The 16,823-nt window shown below is 33.8% G+C and overlaps 1 protein-coding gene across 2 annotated transcripts in view; it reads right to left on the bottom strand.

Annotated features, from left to right (window-relative positions):
- Positions 1-16,476, bottom strand: part of Sm (heterogeneous nuclear ribonucleoprotein L) — a 151,356-nt gene extending 134,880 nt beyond the window's left edge. For both annotated transcript variants that reach the window (XM_083034101.1, XM_083034187.1), the window contains exon 1: positions 16,106-16,476. In XM_083034101.1, the coding sequence (XP_082890227.1) occupies positions 16,106-16,168 (63 nt within the window). In that variant the 5' untranslated portion in view covers positions 16,169-16,476. The remainder of the gene's footprint in view (positions 1-16,105) is intronic.
- Positions 16,477-16,823: the final 347 nt, after the last annotated feature.

Genomic DNA, 16,823 nt, shown 5'->3' with positions numbered 1-16,823 from the left:
AGTGTAATATGAGTTAACGAATCGCGTTAATAAATAGCACGCGATTTCTTGGAAAATGCATAGGCGGACCACAGGCCAGACGTTGTGTGTATCGAGTTTTCGCGAGAGTTCCCTCGAGTGCGCAATATATGTGTGTGCAATCGCTATGCCCCAATTATCTTGTCGGCTATGAATTACATACGGACCTCCCCTCGCGTCGCGTAGGCATCCTCGGCAGACAGAACAGGACAAAACTTTTTGCAGATTTCGCGTTAATTTCGCAGCCGAGCAGCTGGTGTCTTCTCATCCCGGAGACGGGCGAATGAAAAGCGCGAACTTATCCTCTAAAAAAAAAATTCCGGAATTCTCGCTAGAAGCATAGCACGAAAGTTTCCGCGATTTCACGGTGCTTTTAATCCGCTACCAAGTTCTGCGTTTCTGTCGTGTGTCGTGCTACGATTTCTGAGTCGCTTTTAACTTCCGGCTCTCCGCTTCCTTTTTTTTTGTATGGGAAGAAATTTAAGTTTTTATCCAGATTTACATTTTGAACGAGACTCTTAAAAAAAAGAGAATAAGAAACATGGAATAATTATACTTATTGTACTATAAATTTAAGCCTTAAAAAAATTATCTACCGCAAATCTGTCAAAAATTCATTCATTCCGTTTACGAAAGGATGACTTCAATTTATCAAATTTATTTAATCTATCCATGATTCTCTAAATCATCATCTTCCTGTCGCAATAAATTAATTCTGCAAAAAAAAATAATAATACTATATATAGAGAATTTTCCTCGCGAAAACAATTATTATAAAATTCCTTCTAAAAATAATGAAGAGCGGTAGCAGCTTTGTCTACCATCTTTGTTCAAACCTGGTTCACTATGACGAACTATTTGGACGATTCTAAATCACATCTAGCCACGCGAAACCATTTCGTCACGGCAAATTGATTCTGAACGCAATTATTAGAGCAGAACAATGCGCCCCAGCGCAAGCACGAGGACCAACTTAATTTCTCTTTTTCTCGGGTACCGGTCGGCTGCGAAGTTCAAGACAGAAGAGCTATCCGTCGTCAAACGACATTTCCTGGCTCTTAAAACCGCTCGCAGAGATACTTCAGACACGCCTTGCGTGCATTCGCACTGAATGTCTGCATCAGTCCCTTCTGCTGTGTACTTTTAACCCTACACGCGATGAACCTTTATGTTTTCATATATCTGGCTCAATCATGCTTTTTTTAAAGAAGTGCCATGTTTAAGAAGATAACAAGAAAATAAAATAATGTTTTGTATTTAAATAGATACTTTTTCCGTATTTAAATTTAAATAATTTAATTTAACATTAATTTGAAAGAGCATTCTCTTTTTCTCTTCAAGTCATATAAAAAATTACTTATCAATATATCAAAGATATTAATTCAGTATAGCAAAGATATTTTTTATAAAAGATATGAATCTCTTCCTTTCATTGAAAGCAAAAGCGTGAATTTAATATTACTTATAATGATATTTGCTATAAAGTAGAAGAAGGGAAGAAATGCAATGAAATAGATTTAATAAGAAATAAGAACAATTTCAAACACCGTTATAGAATAGTGTCGTCTTTATCATCGGCTTTATTAAATTATTACGTTTGCGCTGTTCAGCAAAGTGATAATTGGGTTAATTTATTAAATTATGACGCAATCGCATGGTTATAGATATGGACGCTGAAATATAGACGGAGTGCGATAATGGTTTTCGAGCCGAATAAACATGTTTTATCAGATCTAACTTATTTAATTTCATTTATTTAGACAGTTTATAATTTCATATTAAGGTACACGCGGAAAGAATTTTCTCTTAGAATTTACCCTGAAAATCATGGTAATTATGGGACAATATGATATGGAAAGAATTTTATGAGAATTTCTCTGATTAATATTTATCACAATAAAAATAATAATATCTACACGTTAAAATATAAAACATATGTTTGATTAATTTTACTAAACTGCATGGTAAAATTACTCAAACATGTTTTATATTTTAACGTGTAGATATTATTATATGTTTATTGTGATAAATATTAATCAGAGAAATTTTCATAAAATTCTTTTCATACCATATTGTCCCACGATTACCATGATTTTCAGGGTAAATTCTAAGAGAAAATTCTCTCTGTGTAGAAATTAATAAGTAATTTATGCGTGCGTGTGAATAGGAAATCTAATAATTGTTCTAATATTCATATTTTATTATAAATTATGGCTGTGTCGATTAGCAATACTATTATGTCTTTTTTAATCATGAAAGTAAGATTGCCGCATAATATAAGACTTTATATGCAGAGTAGCTATTATGGTACCATATGTCACAAAATGTAAACCATAATAGAGATATAATCTTTGGCGCACTTATCGTTAAGAGTAAATTATATCTTAACAAAGATTTAATAGATGAGTATTATTATTCAAAAATACTTATCAAAAATTATATTAAATAATTAAATTATATTTTAAGAAATTTCTGCAAAAAAAAAAAAATATATAAGAAGATTGAACACACATAACTAACAACAACTTTAATGAGTAATTGAAAAGCTTTATTATAGAAATCCACTTTTGAATATTAATTTAAAAGTTGCAATGAATTCATGTGTATTTAACAACAAAATTTTTATTTATTTAAAACTTTGTAAAATCAACGATTCTATTATTTATATATTCATGCTACATAAATATTACATCTCTATTGTAAAAATATTTTTAAAAATATCAGATTTTGTTTATATTGATTGCAACGTGCTTTAAATTGTCCGATTCATATATTCGCGTGTCACCCGTTTTTCGAGAGGCGAATTTTAGCTCTGTCGTCTCTCGTTATTCTCGAAATACCAGTCATTCGTGTCCAGCTTTGAATACCCGAAGGAAATCTCGGTGACGCAATGGCGTGTCTCATTACGAGCATGGCACAGCAGCGCGACGGAAAATCGAAAACGGGAAAAGCGAACGCCATTAAAGCGTCGAACGTGCGAGGCGGCCTCGCCGTTCTAATTTCGCTCTCTAACTTCACGGCGGCCTTAATTCCGTTTAACTCGATGCCGTAAATTTTCGCACCCGTATATAGGCGTGCACGCGCCGCCGCGTCTCGCCTTGTCCGAGAGAAGGAGTTCGTGTATAAACAGACGATAACGAGATATGATGAGAGAGAGAGTTCCGTTTCGCGATTAATCTACGATGCCCAGTATCCCGCTACCAACGATTCAAACGCACACGAACAACCGATGGAATCAATTCGCCAAAAATACTTTTCCGAGAAATTTCATTCACGTTCCAAAGTGGAATTCGATTACTCTTGTATTTTTAAAAATTTGGTGCGAAAAAAACTTTTTGGACGCTGTGATTTATCCAATATAACGTCTCGGTTCCCCTGCATATAATTATATCATTTTAGATCGGTTATTTAAATTTAAAAATAATATATAAAAAATACATGTTTACGTGGACAAATTGTCATTGCATTCCCCCTTTTTCTGCGTATTTTAATTCGTTTAAAAAAACCAAATTCATATTTAATTTTATGCACTAAATATTTTAACTAAAATATTTTACTTGAAATTTTTATTTATCGATTTGAAATTATTATGCAAGCGCATTCGATTTACGAAAAAAAATCTCTAATAACGTGACATTGAAAAACGTTGGTGAAAAAAATTGTGTGAAGGGTAGATAAGAGAGATACAATTTAATAAAATCAGATAAAAAGCACCTGCGCGCCGTACTTTAACGTTGTTGCGAGAATGCGATGTTTGTCCGAAATTCGATGTATTCCATTGCTGCGATGGTTGCCCGTCGCATAAATATGTAGATGGGTATTATTCGCGGCGGGTGCTTCGAAAGAGAAGGGAAAACTTCCGCGGCGCGAGTATAAGCACGGTTGTTACGTCCATCCGAGGCGGCGCAATGCAATAATATACTCCTGAAAGCGGAGCAGACTACTCGTCTACTATGATGTGCAACACGCGCACGTTCATCTAAGAAAAGACGAAGTCTCGCACAATCTTGAAGAACCAGGATCCGATATCCGGAGCTAACTTGATTCCTTGTCGCGAATCCTCGTTGAATCGAGATTTTTTTATCAAGCGCGACATTTTTAACGTAACGTGCATATTATTGATGCGTTTAGAAGTATACGCTTCACGAATTTTAAATCGTGATTCTTAAAAAGATCGTGATACTAAAAAAATTCAATAAAAATGTCAAAGTAGTACGCGACTTTTTGTCATTAATAATTAATCTAACAGCTTAAAACGTTGATATATATGTATATAGAAACTGAAAATAGTTCATTTTAAATCAGTGATTTAAATCAATATTAATGTTCTTCGATAGATGATAAAATTGAGATGAAATGTACATAATATATTTTTGAAAATTAGATCCTTTTCAATGAAAGAGAATTTTGTAACAGTTTTTGTGCTTTGCGTTGAATTATTCCATGCTACATTTCTTTAGAAATATCGTTGGAGATAGAAAGAAGATGAAAACTTTTAACTAAAATTCATTCGCTTGTGTTTTCTATTTTATTGTTATTAATCAGTTTCAGTCTTCTAAAGTAATTTTTCCTTCATTCATTCTTTGCAGAACATTATTTCTTATCGTTAATGAAGAGATGATGCGAATGTTTATAGAATACAAGAACTTTTCACTTATGAAAACATTATCAAACTCCAAAACGCGATAGGACAACAGTGAAGCGTTTCGAGAATTTGCGAGTTTCATATTAAACTTTAAATTATTAAGTTTAAGTTAACCAGTCTGTCGTGAAAATTGCGAAAATTTCAAATTGCGCAGCGAGACAAAACTACGTTAATGCAGAAATAGTATATTATTCATTCGATATTCGCAATGTGAAATCGATCCAATTATTCGTGGCGATACGGAGTGCTGATAAAGAGCTTAAGTGACGATTTCCATGGCGATATCTTTCGATGAAATGATGGAAATATCCCGGCCAATTGAACGAACGGACGCGATTTCTCGTTACGTTAACATCCGCCGTCAAATACGGATTTCGGACCAAAAAGATTTTATATGTGATATCGCTGACATATGATACGATATCAAATTGTCTTTAAAGTTTAATTTTTCTCTGAGAGAGAGAGAGAGAGAGAGAGAGAGAGAGAGAGAGAGAGAGAGAGAGAGAGAGAGAGAGATTGTAACTTTAAATATCAAGTCAAGCACTATAAAAATTGCACGTCATGTAAAGAGTTTTACATGCAATACGCATTTTTTATTTTGCTAATTACGTCTGCATATGCGATTGTACATTTAAAAAAAAGATTTTTAGAGTTTTTTAGTGGTTTTGCAATCAGGGTGCAAAGAATTATGTTATGCAATCGAACAGAAAAATAATGTTACATCTTGTTATCATAATATACTCCACCTCATTAACTTCATACGATAATAACTCAAAACGCAATGTTTGCCTCTTAATTCATTAAACGCAAGGTCGTTCAATTATGTATGCGAAATAGTTTATTACATTAACTTATTCACGCCTCTTAGAAATTATCGAAAAATTATTTTGAAAAAGATTTGATAAAAAATATTTTGAAAAAGAAAAGGATTAGAAGAATATGTAAAAAAATCTATGTGAAGACAAAACGTTTCTTTCACACATCTTTTGTGATTTTATTTTTAAAATATACAATCTAGTACTTTGTCATGCCTTGAATGTCTCGCATGCATTGTGCGATTTCAAGTTGGAAAGATACTATCTCCATCTATACTCTTTTATCTATTCTGAAGTTTCTGCTTTGCATATGCTAATCGAGTTGCGAATTTGAAAAGATGCATCAGGTTGTTGCGGGCGTGCATCTGATTTTAATGCAAGTGATAAAATCAAAAGAATGCGATTGAATGTAGAACGTGTGGGAAAGTCACATTTGCATTCGCAGAAATATTCGATGGACACGAGAGTAATTCCCATGCGGAAACACGCTCGTTCTCTGCACGATTAAAATTCGCAGTGTCATATCGCAGTTTGCGCGACTCTATTGATTACAAACGAACATCTGGCTCGCATTTCACAATTTGCATAGAGAGCACCGTGAAAACTGTCTTGCATGTGGATCACAATCGGTCTCGCGATTTTAAAAGCAATTGCATCTAAATTAAGAATGCACCGACACGAGAAAAAGAAAAAGTATCGGCATATAATATCGTAAAATATGATAGAAAAATTAAAAAATTATGGCAATATATTAACATAAAATTATATTAACATTATTCAATATTTTTTAAAATCGATAGGATTGCAAATAATCTTAGTTAACATGAGATTTAATTAATAAAATAAATTACTATAATATCCCCCTATCGCGTGCTGCCAAGAATTCTGTTAACGAAGACAAAAGAGGTGCGAACAGACTTTCAGCGATCGATATACCCGGACGTTGCGTAATAAGGTTTTTTAAGAACTGGTCCTGGAAGGCGCGGCTCGTTAACGAGGGTTAGTGACTTTATTTCGGTGCGGTTATTTCCGACTACGTAAATACCGAAATAAATGCAGCAACGAGAAGGCGCGCGAAAAAGTGCGCATTTCCGCCTAGAAATAGCTGACGAATTTCACACACGATTCACACAAACGTAATCTTTTCCCTCCTTTTCCATCTCCTAGATTTCTCAGAAATCGATTCTCATAATTCTAACGACAATTTCGGAATATTCCTAATTCTATGCATTTTAAATAATAATATATGAAAGAATCTATCGTTTGATAAACAAATATTTTTCATAATACATATATAATAATTTTTCAAAATAATTTTTCAAATACAATTATTAAAACAAGATTAATGCGTTGTAGATCGTTGAAATTCTGTTCTTGTATTGAATTTCCTGTTCTTTAACTGAATATACATATATATCGCCGTTTGCGCTCTGTAATAATCCCGGTTAACGTGACCTACATCCAGGCATAATACGTCCGCAAAAGATTAACCTCTTGTAATCAAAAAGAGCTTGCAACATAGCAGCAGGATCAATTTAATTGATTACTACCGCAACTTTCATGATTATACAAATTTAAGCTTATTATCATGTTATTATAATATGTTATGCATTTTCTACACAGTTGAAAAATTTGTGTTAAATTTAACAAATATCACATGTCCCAAACGGTCCACAGAAATTTTTGTGTTGATTTAACATAATACGGATATGTTAAATGATGACACGAATACTGTGTTAATATTTTAACATAAAATAAATGCAAACTTCAAGTAAACTTAAAATAAATTTTGTGTTAAATTAACATAGTTTGAATGTAAAAATTAACTTAAAAAATTGTTAATTTTACATTTTATCATCCCCACTTACATTATAAAGTAAAATTAACATTTTTTTCTGTAAATTTTAACAGATAAATTTTGTTACTAATAATACCAAACATATTTATTGTGTAAAATTAAAAGTAAATACACATGTGTTATTTTTACACTTTTTTCAGTTATTTTAATAATTTAACATTTAAGTTCAATTAACACAACAGCAATATGTTAATTTAACACATGAATGTGTAAAATATTTAACACAAAAATTTTAACGGGGACCGTTTTTAACAAGAAAACACAAATTTTCCAACTGTGTTCGTAACACAGGGCAAAAGTTTTTATAATCGTTCAAAAAATTTCAACTTTATCTCTTTTGAAAATAACAAATAGCGATGTTTCGTCCTCCCGAGAATAAATAAATTAAAGTTTGTTAAAGCCGATGTCTAAAGTTGGCTTCCTTCTCATTAACAACATGATGCATTGTGCAATAACGAAAGAAGAGCGAGCCTCTCTGGGTGTTATCCTTTCTTGTTTTGTACGCGACATTCGACTAACGAAGCAGGGTGAAAGCCATATTCGCGCTGCATCGAGAAAGTGGAGAGTTTGCGCGCCCGAGTCATCGTTCATTTGCAATTCCGAGATACGAGCTCGTCGAATACGATGTTCCGGTTGAAACGAGGTAGTAGGCTGGAAATTTATTGGACCGTTCAGAGCACTCAGGACGCAAGATTATTTCCTCAAGGTGGCAAATTTGTCGCTCTTCGCAGCCGGTAAATACTCTAATCTTTCGCGGAAAGTATACGTGTCATTTTGATTACTTGCGCGCTTGATTTTCGCGTGTCTGCAACCTTCGATTTAAATACAAGTGATAACGTCGAGGAATAAACTGTTGATTAAAATGTATATATGCAATGTACAATACGAATTGAAATAACTTTGAATAATTTGCATACTATAAATAATACTCTGAATAATACTTTTTTTAAATCGAACGATAAGTTCTTGATTAGAGTAAAAAATAGAAGAAAGCATAAAAGATACATTTTCCGTGATGAAAAAGATAAGTTGAAGGAATTTAAATTTTCAATCATTATATTTATTCTTTCTGTATCTAAGCTCTCTATAATTAAAATTTATCATTAACGACAATGGACCATGTAGACGTAGCATGTAACATTCGCTGCTTTGTAACCGCGGTAGATTAATGTGCACGGAATCACACGACTGCGCACTCAAAGTATACCTGCGTCGCGGGTTAACGAGACAAAGTGAAAAAGAGATTCGCCCTGCGTACTCCGATTTCAAGCATTCGCCATGGTGACGAGGCATCGGTCTTTCCACGTGAGATACATCACCGTCCGTTGCTACGGGAGATGCTTTGAGGCAGAAACGCCGCGCGTATAGGTGTGTCTCTAACACACGTGTAAGTACACTCTTATTGAAGTAAAGATATTTCGGTCGCCGCGTGACACGCTGGAAAGTTCACAAACGAAAAAAGTGTGGCCGAACTTGAGAGACAGCTTGATTTCGCGGATCTGACCGATTCGCCCGGATATGCAGAAACGATATCGCGACCGCCACTTTTAGATATCGATGCTTTTATTCGCTCAATATGGAGAGAAGATAAATGTGATAAATGTGGCTACCTTAAAAGAGCAACCATATATTTATTCATTCGATGTGGTAGAGTGAACAAGTGACAAATGTGAGGTCGGTTCGTTCCGGTGCAGAAACACGACCGCTATTAGGAACACAAAAGCTTTGGTATATGTTTCCTTCCTTCTATAATATTTCGCCTTCTTAAATTCGCTAGCTACAGCTCGAGAAGAATCTTTGCTTCTACAACTGTTTCAAAAAATTTAATAAAAATAAATTTGTGTATGTGAAACTAACGAAAAAATAAAACTTTCGTAAATTTATATTTTATGTACTAAAAAATTGATATATAAAATAAAATTATAGATCTACTATTTTTTTTATTTATTATTTAAATATATTTTCCAAAAATGTGTATATTAATTCAATAAGAATGCTGAGATGACGAATGAAAACTCAACATACTTCAATATCTCGAAAGAATGTATCCGGTATATTTTTGCTTATATCATGCATGTGTGTGTGTGTGTGTGTGTCGAGGTTGTGGCCTAAATACGCGGTAAAATAAAAGTGTCAGCATCAAGAGAAAACAGAAATATATTGGATATAATATTTCAAAACAGATGTTCGAAATTTTTTTAAATAACAACCACAATTATAATATTTTATATTTTATGAAAAAAAATAAAATTTGTATTTAAATTTTATTTAAAAAATTTTATTTAGAAAAATTTAAAAATGCAAATTATTCAAAAATATTATTTCTGTTAGTGATTCTCTGCTAGTTCTTTTCAGGTTTTTGCAAGATGAATCTTGAATTGCGAAAAGTCTCAAACATATTCTCCGGAATATTTTGCATGCGGCAGATGGGTAAAATGATACGAGGAACGCGGCGCAGACAGCTGGAAAAGTTGCAACTGTATGCGAAACGCAGCTCCTATCTACGAATGACGTTGCTCGCAAAAGCTAGCTAGCGAAACTCGTGCGAGCGAACGGATTCGTTTCGGAGAAATATCGTGACTATTCCTGCTACACTTGTCACAGGACATGCAAAATTTATGCTTCCATCATACATCCGCGGTTCTTCATCAGAGAAAAGAATTTGAGCGATCGGGAGCACGCAACGAGGTCAACTATCTTGATGCTTAACATGCATGTCAAGATATAGTTTTGCGTTTAATATGCTATAATTTTTATTCAATTCTCATTTATACAAATTGCTGAATATGGATTTTAAAATAATTCAAAATTATGTGTATACGTAATTTTTCACAGCTTCTTAAAAAAATAATGATTTTTATCATTTTCATATAAATAATAGGTATCCAAAAAAGATAATAAACATAGAAAATAGTATTACCATTATTTTTTATAAAAATGTGATTTTTCAATTATTAAATAAGTCTTGTTAGTACTATAATCGATAAAGAAAACTAATGTATTAAAATGATTATTATTACGTATAAAAAATAAAAAATAAAAAATAAAAAAAATAAAAAATCTTGGTATGTTCATATTTTGTGTCGAGGTAAAGATTAAAATGGTGTATAACATGCATGCAAGTTTAAACAACAAAATCGATTTGCCATCCAGAAAGTTTGCGTCAAAGTTCAAGCTTTCGAGCAAGCAAATTTGCTTTCGCGATCTACTTTCGTCCGATTGTGCTAACACTGCGAGTTTCCGTGTGTCCCGCAAGGAATGATCGACGTCAAATCTTCTCCCTGGAGTACGCGAGAGAAGAAGGATACCGTGGCAAATATTTATTCACCGCTCTTTTTTCAAATGGATATGAAGGTAGGATCGAGAGATGAAGAATTCATCGAGCTGGCATCACAATTATGGAAAAAAAATTTTTTTCACCGAAAATACATAAGTATTATAAAAAGAGGAAGAATATATATTTTTAAATGTAAAAATGCACCTTAATGAGAAAATTTTGAAGAGATGGAAAATAACTATAGAGACAGTGAGAAAATATATTAATCTTTTTTTGTTGAATCTGCACATTGCTTATTTTTCCTGAGGGATTATTCTTTTTATTTTTCAAATTACGTCATAAATTATTCAAGTAGGAATATTTATGGGATGTCGACTTATATGTCGAGCGATATCAAGTAAGATGAAATATTAATAGCAAGGCAGGCAACGATATTCAAGTATATTCGTTCCTGTTCCGATTTAATTTATTGTCAAACGATTTTCAAAGCGTTTTTCAAATATGTCCAAAAATTAATTATAGCGATTTGATTATTGATCTAATGATATTATTATAAACTTTTTAATAATTATTCTATTATATTTCTCTTTCATTTATGGAAAATAAATCAGGAATAACTCTTTTAGATGCCTTAAAATTTTAGCGACAATAGAGCCTATATTGACCATTATAATAAAAAAATTAGAGTTCTAGCTATATGACTGGAAAGTCATAAGTCGATGTGCAAATAATGCGCAAATAATGATATTCAAACGTCAACCAACATGCATATGTGCATAACGTAAAACGTGCATTGTTACATCAACGGAGTTTTTGCAACGACTATCGATGTGAGATAGTATAATCATCACGACAATGACCTTAAGTTATTATTACCGCAAGTCGTAAACACATCGGTTAATGATCGAGACATCGATTGATAGCATCTACATCAGCAGAAATATCGTATCACAACGCGAATGAGTTATTTCTGTGCGAGAGATTCACTACGAGATTCTCAATCAATGAAATTTATTACAATATGAATATTGATTTAGAATATATATATAATTTTAACAGAAATAAACCTTATAATTTCTGATCATAAATGACAGATGGTTTATTTTATATATACATATATATAGAGGATATATATTATCTAGTATATTTTTAAGTATATTTTTAACTTTAATATTCACAAAGAATTATATTTAAAAAAAATATAACTAAAGAAAATATAAACGCGAAGAATATATAGACCATAATAATTTCGTGGAAAATGTTTCAAATAGATGAATAATTCGCAGATGTGTCTGTTGATCCCCGCTGGGTATACGCACAAGGAAGTTAGTCTAATACATTTATGCAAGTCTGTAATCTCCTCTGAATACACTACCGTTATGATATCTTTATATATTAAAGTTAAATTATAGCGAACTGTGCATTATCTTAAACTTCTACAGGCAATTTAGTTTGTATAATAAACTATAGTAATAATATTTTAGTTTAAAATCTATCATTTATATCTTTCTTTAGAATAAACTACGAAGAAAATAAAAGAATTGATTTTATTCATTTTAATGAGTTTAAAAATGTCGATTAATAACAATTTTCATGTTAAATCGAAACAATGATATTTTATTGTATTCGAGAGTGCTTTCTTGCTACTCTATTGTGCAAACAAACTATATGTATTTCACCTCGATAATCTGCGAAAAAATATACGATAATCGTGAAATATGCGATAATCTTTTAAACGTGACACAACTAAATTTTTGCTCGATTGGCGCACGATGATACTTATCTTTTTTCCATATTTTATTTACCTATGCTTGATCCGCGAGATTTGCAATGCGCGCATGTATTACAGTGTCGCTGCATCTGACGTAAAACGGATTCTGACGTAAAAGGACCTCGTGTAATGCGTGGTAACGGTGCGAACGAAAAAGTCGATTTATGCGTTAGCACAACCGAATCATTTGTACTCAACTCGATATTATTCGGGCGACCAGTTGCTGCATTGACGATATATGTATATACACCAGTCCGGATGCACTTTAAACTCAATGGGGACGAAGTTGCATCGCGATGAAAAGGTTTCTTTTGACGTTTGCGCGCGTTTCACGAATCCCGACAATATATATATATTCAAAGCGCACGATAAACCGGAAGTACAGGGGGGAGAAGAACTGTAATTGTATAAAGTGTATAGTGCTAGAAGCAAAGAGGTATGTAAAAAAAAAAAATAAAAAGAAACACGAAAAAGTATCTCAGGCAAAAAATATGATAATAATTTATGAAGTCTACGCACGAATTCTTCGCAGCGAGTATCGATCGTGGAAGAAGGATTTTACGGGACAGAAATAAATTGGAAATCCTGCCACCCATTATATTCGACCTCTTCGTCGATATGTTGCGATTATCTCGAGGGAACGTCGCTTGGTGCACCGCGCACTGTGATAACGCGTGCAGAATTATCGATCACGAAGCGCGCGAGCTTTGTTTTGTACGTACATCATCCTCACGTTGCTCATTTTGCGACAACGATAACGCGACCTGCCGACGTGGTCGAGCAGTGTCGTCCGGATAACAGGTTGTCGTCGTGATACTTAACCACATGTGTAATACACATTACACGCGCCAAACAATTTGGGCATTCAGGATAAAGATAACATAATACGATTGATTAATTAGAACGTAAAATTAAATTTGAGTTCGGACTCGTACACAGAGAGAATTTTCTCTTAAACTCTACGCACAATAGAAAAAATATTAGGAATAGGAATAAATATTAAGCATTAGGCCTACTGCACAATATAAAAGTATAGAAATTAAGAACAGAGAATAAAAATATCCATGCATCTACAGAAGCAGATATATATTCTTTGCTTCTATTGATGAATATTTTCTATTTTCTGTTCCTATTGCTTGTACTTTTGTATTATGCAGGAAGCTTAATGCTTAATATTTATTCCTATTCCTAATATTTTTCCTATTGTGCGCAGGGCCTTAGAATTTACCCTGAAAATCATGGTAATCGTGGGACAATATGATATGGAAAGAATTTTATAAGAATTTGATTAATATATTTATCACAATAAAAATAATAATACCTATTACAATATAAAATATAAAATGTTTGATTAATTTTACCATGCAGTTTAATAAAATTAATCAAACATGTTTTATATTTTATTGTGATAGATATTATTTTTATTGTGATAAATATTAATCAGAGAAATTCTCATAAAATTCTTTCCATACCATATTGTCCCACAATTACCATGATTTTCAAGATAAATTCTAAGAGAAAATTCTCTCAGTGTAGTTGTACCGTTAACGTTATTCAATAAAGCTGGGATATATTTGAGCACGAGTTTCAAAATTTTAATTCTGAACCTGGCAATATTTTTACAAGATACAGTTTTGCTTTTTATTGTCTGAATTTGACAATTTCTCTTTATTGTCATTATATCTTATTTAGCTAATAATTGGATTAATTTTTATCAGTTTTTCCTATGAAGCCTCCTGAATTAATGTTAAATACGTAGAGAAATAAAGGAATGTTTTCAGTTTTTTCTGTGTAAAATTGATAATTTTCGAAGGTATTTGCAAAACAAGGAGGCGTTAAAATAAACATGATTTATCCGGTCCATTATTTCTACAACGTAAAAGAATAAACAAGGCGCAAATAAATATTTTACATGATATTTAAACGAATAAAATATGAGTGAAATTGTCGTGATTTAACAAATATGGACATAATTAACTTTCCAATACAGTCTGCGAAAATTAAACTGATCTTGTACGTTAAATATACACAATTCTCTCATCTCGTATATAATAAACAAATTTAAATTGAGATTATATATACGCAATATAAGAGAATGTAATTATCATTTTAAATTACATTACATAAGGTGCCCCTCCCCCCCTCACTCATATACATAATAAATCTACGAACTCTTTTTTTCTATTCAAAGTCCATTAACAAACAATTGTTTAGTTGTTTTTCTCACAATTTTTTATTCATCATTACAAAAATATATTCACAATAATAAAGCTTTTGATGATTGATGCAAATTATTAAGATCTTATTATTCATTTATACATCTAAAGCATAATTGCAAAAATTGTTTTTTATTTCAATATTATTCTTTATTTATAATTTAAAAATTACTATTTAAAAATTACCTAATTCTGAAAAATTTATGAGAAACTTAATTTTAAGTTTGTAAAAGAATTCATAAATAGACAGCAAATGTGGGGCGCCTTGCATATATCTTTTAGATAAGATAAAAATTGGACAGACTATCGATTAACAACGTTAGCGTGCAAAAGTTGCTTTTTACTTTCCGAAAGCGGTTTTTAATAACTTTCAGCTTTTTGTCAAAATTATACGAGATTGTTTTTTCATTGTAATGTCTTTTTTCATATAAAATTGCAATATTTACAATACTATAAACAGCGATTATACTATATTAGCGATTGTACGCATTAAAAATTTTTTTTATTTTAATGCTCGATTTCGATAAGAATGCTAAATCTCTCCACACACACATTCACGTAAAATGTGTATAATATATAATATTAATCTCTTTATCCTTTAGAGTAATCATTCACAGATCGATTACATAATTTTATATAAGTTTGAGAATGGAAAAACACAAAGATACACCTAAATTTATCTAGAAATATGACTAATAAACTTTCTTTCAATAAAAAAACCATATAATGACATTTAATCATAAAATTCGCACAAATTTTCAGAAACGATTGACAAACATTTTCCACGAATTAACTCATATCAGTCTTTTTGCAATGAGAGAGAGTGAGAGAGAGAGAGAGTGAGAGTGAGTGAGTGAGTGTGAGAGAGAGAGAGAGAGAGAGAGAGAGAGAGAGAGAGAGAGAGAGAGAGAGAGAGAGAGAGAGAGAGAGAGAGAGAGAGAGAGAGAGTGTGTGTGTGTGTGTGTGTGTGTGTGAGAGAGAGAGAGAGAGAGAGAGAGAGAGAGATTTTTATGATATTTGCGAAATGACGATAAAGCGACCGGCAGAGCGAGGATCAGATGGACAGAGAAAGACAGACAGACAGACAGGCAGGCAGGCAGGCAGGCAGACAATCGACATCGACATGTCAATCGCGTCGATTCGCTGCTCGACTGTCGCGAACGGCGGCGAATACAGCGGCCCCATTATTATCGGGAGCGAGCACAAGCCGGCGGGCGACCATGGGCATGCATGCATATGCATACGTGTGCATCGGAATCGCAGATAAATGGCGTCCCGCGCGTCGCTCGGAAATCGCTCGCGTACTCGAGCGCGCGCGGCGGGACATGCTCTCTCGCGACCATGATCATTACACCGATAAATGGCGACGCGGCTTCCCTCGCGAGCGCGTCCCAGAACACGCGAGCAGGCTCGCGAAGCGAAGCGAAACGCGAGGACATGGGGCACCCAGCGGTGATGCTCGACGATGATGATGATGATGATGATGATAATTAGCGGGTACTCACCCTATGTCCGGATTCCTCGAGTCGCTGCCTCTTCGAGTGCGGACCGTCTCCGTTGAATGCCATCCTCCGTTGAGTACCGGGTACGACGCGTTTGAATTAGAGCACTCGGCGTTGCGACAACAACGACGACGACGAACGACAAACTACGGACGCCGATGACGAGGACGACGACGACGACACGAGGGTATATTGCGTATACCGCTCGCAGTTTCTTGCACAACCGTGTCGACGATCTCGTGCGCGCGAACCGGGGAGGGGAGAGGAGGAGAAAATAATAATCGGTAGAGGATGCACGACGCGACGAGAACAGACAAACGCGCGAGAGCGGCTTAAGGGAAACTGTGCCTAGATCTCGTCGGATGAACGTCAACGCTTCGTACGAACTGACGGCCGGGCTAGCGTCACGCGCCCTATCGGTGGCGCCGTGAATTAGCGCCTCGAGTCTACGCATGCGCGCGCGAAACGTCGTCGCGTCGCGCGTTTTGATTGGCTCGCGCTGTCGCAAGCGCGTGTTCCTATTGGCCCCTTGCGATTATCATCGATTTCTATGAGGAAGTTTGTACGTCGCGTATCATACGATTGCATTTCTCGAGGCTGAAGGCTAATCTGTTTATTTACTGAATATGGAATTAATAGAAACGCGTTGAAGTTTGTATATTCAAATATGGCAGTTTAATTTTTAGAAAGAGCTATTTTATCAAAGGTATGCACGATTTTT

Source organism: Prenolepis imparis, unplaced genomic scaffold (genome assembly GCF_030444845.1).
Source record: "Prenolepis imparis isolate NDT839.2.m4 unplaced genomic scaffold, iyPreImpa1.0 SCAF_1, whole genome shotgun sequence".
Classification (NCBI taxonomy): domain Eukaryota; kingdom Metazoa; phylum Arthropoda; class Insecta; order Hymenoptera; family Formicidae; genus Prenolepis; species Prenolepis imparis.
This window is presented reverse-complemented; position numbering and strand designations above follow the sequence as displayed.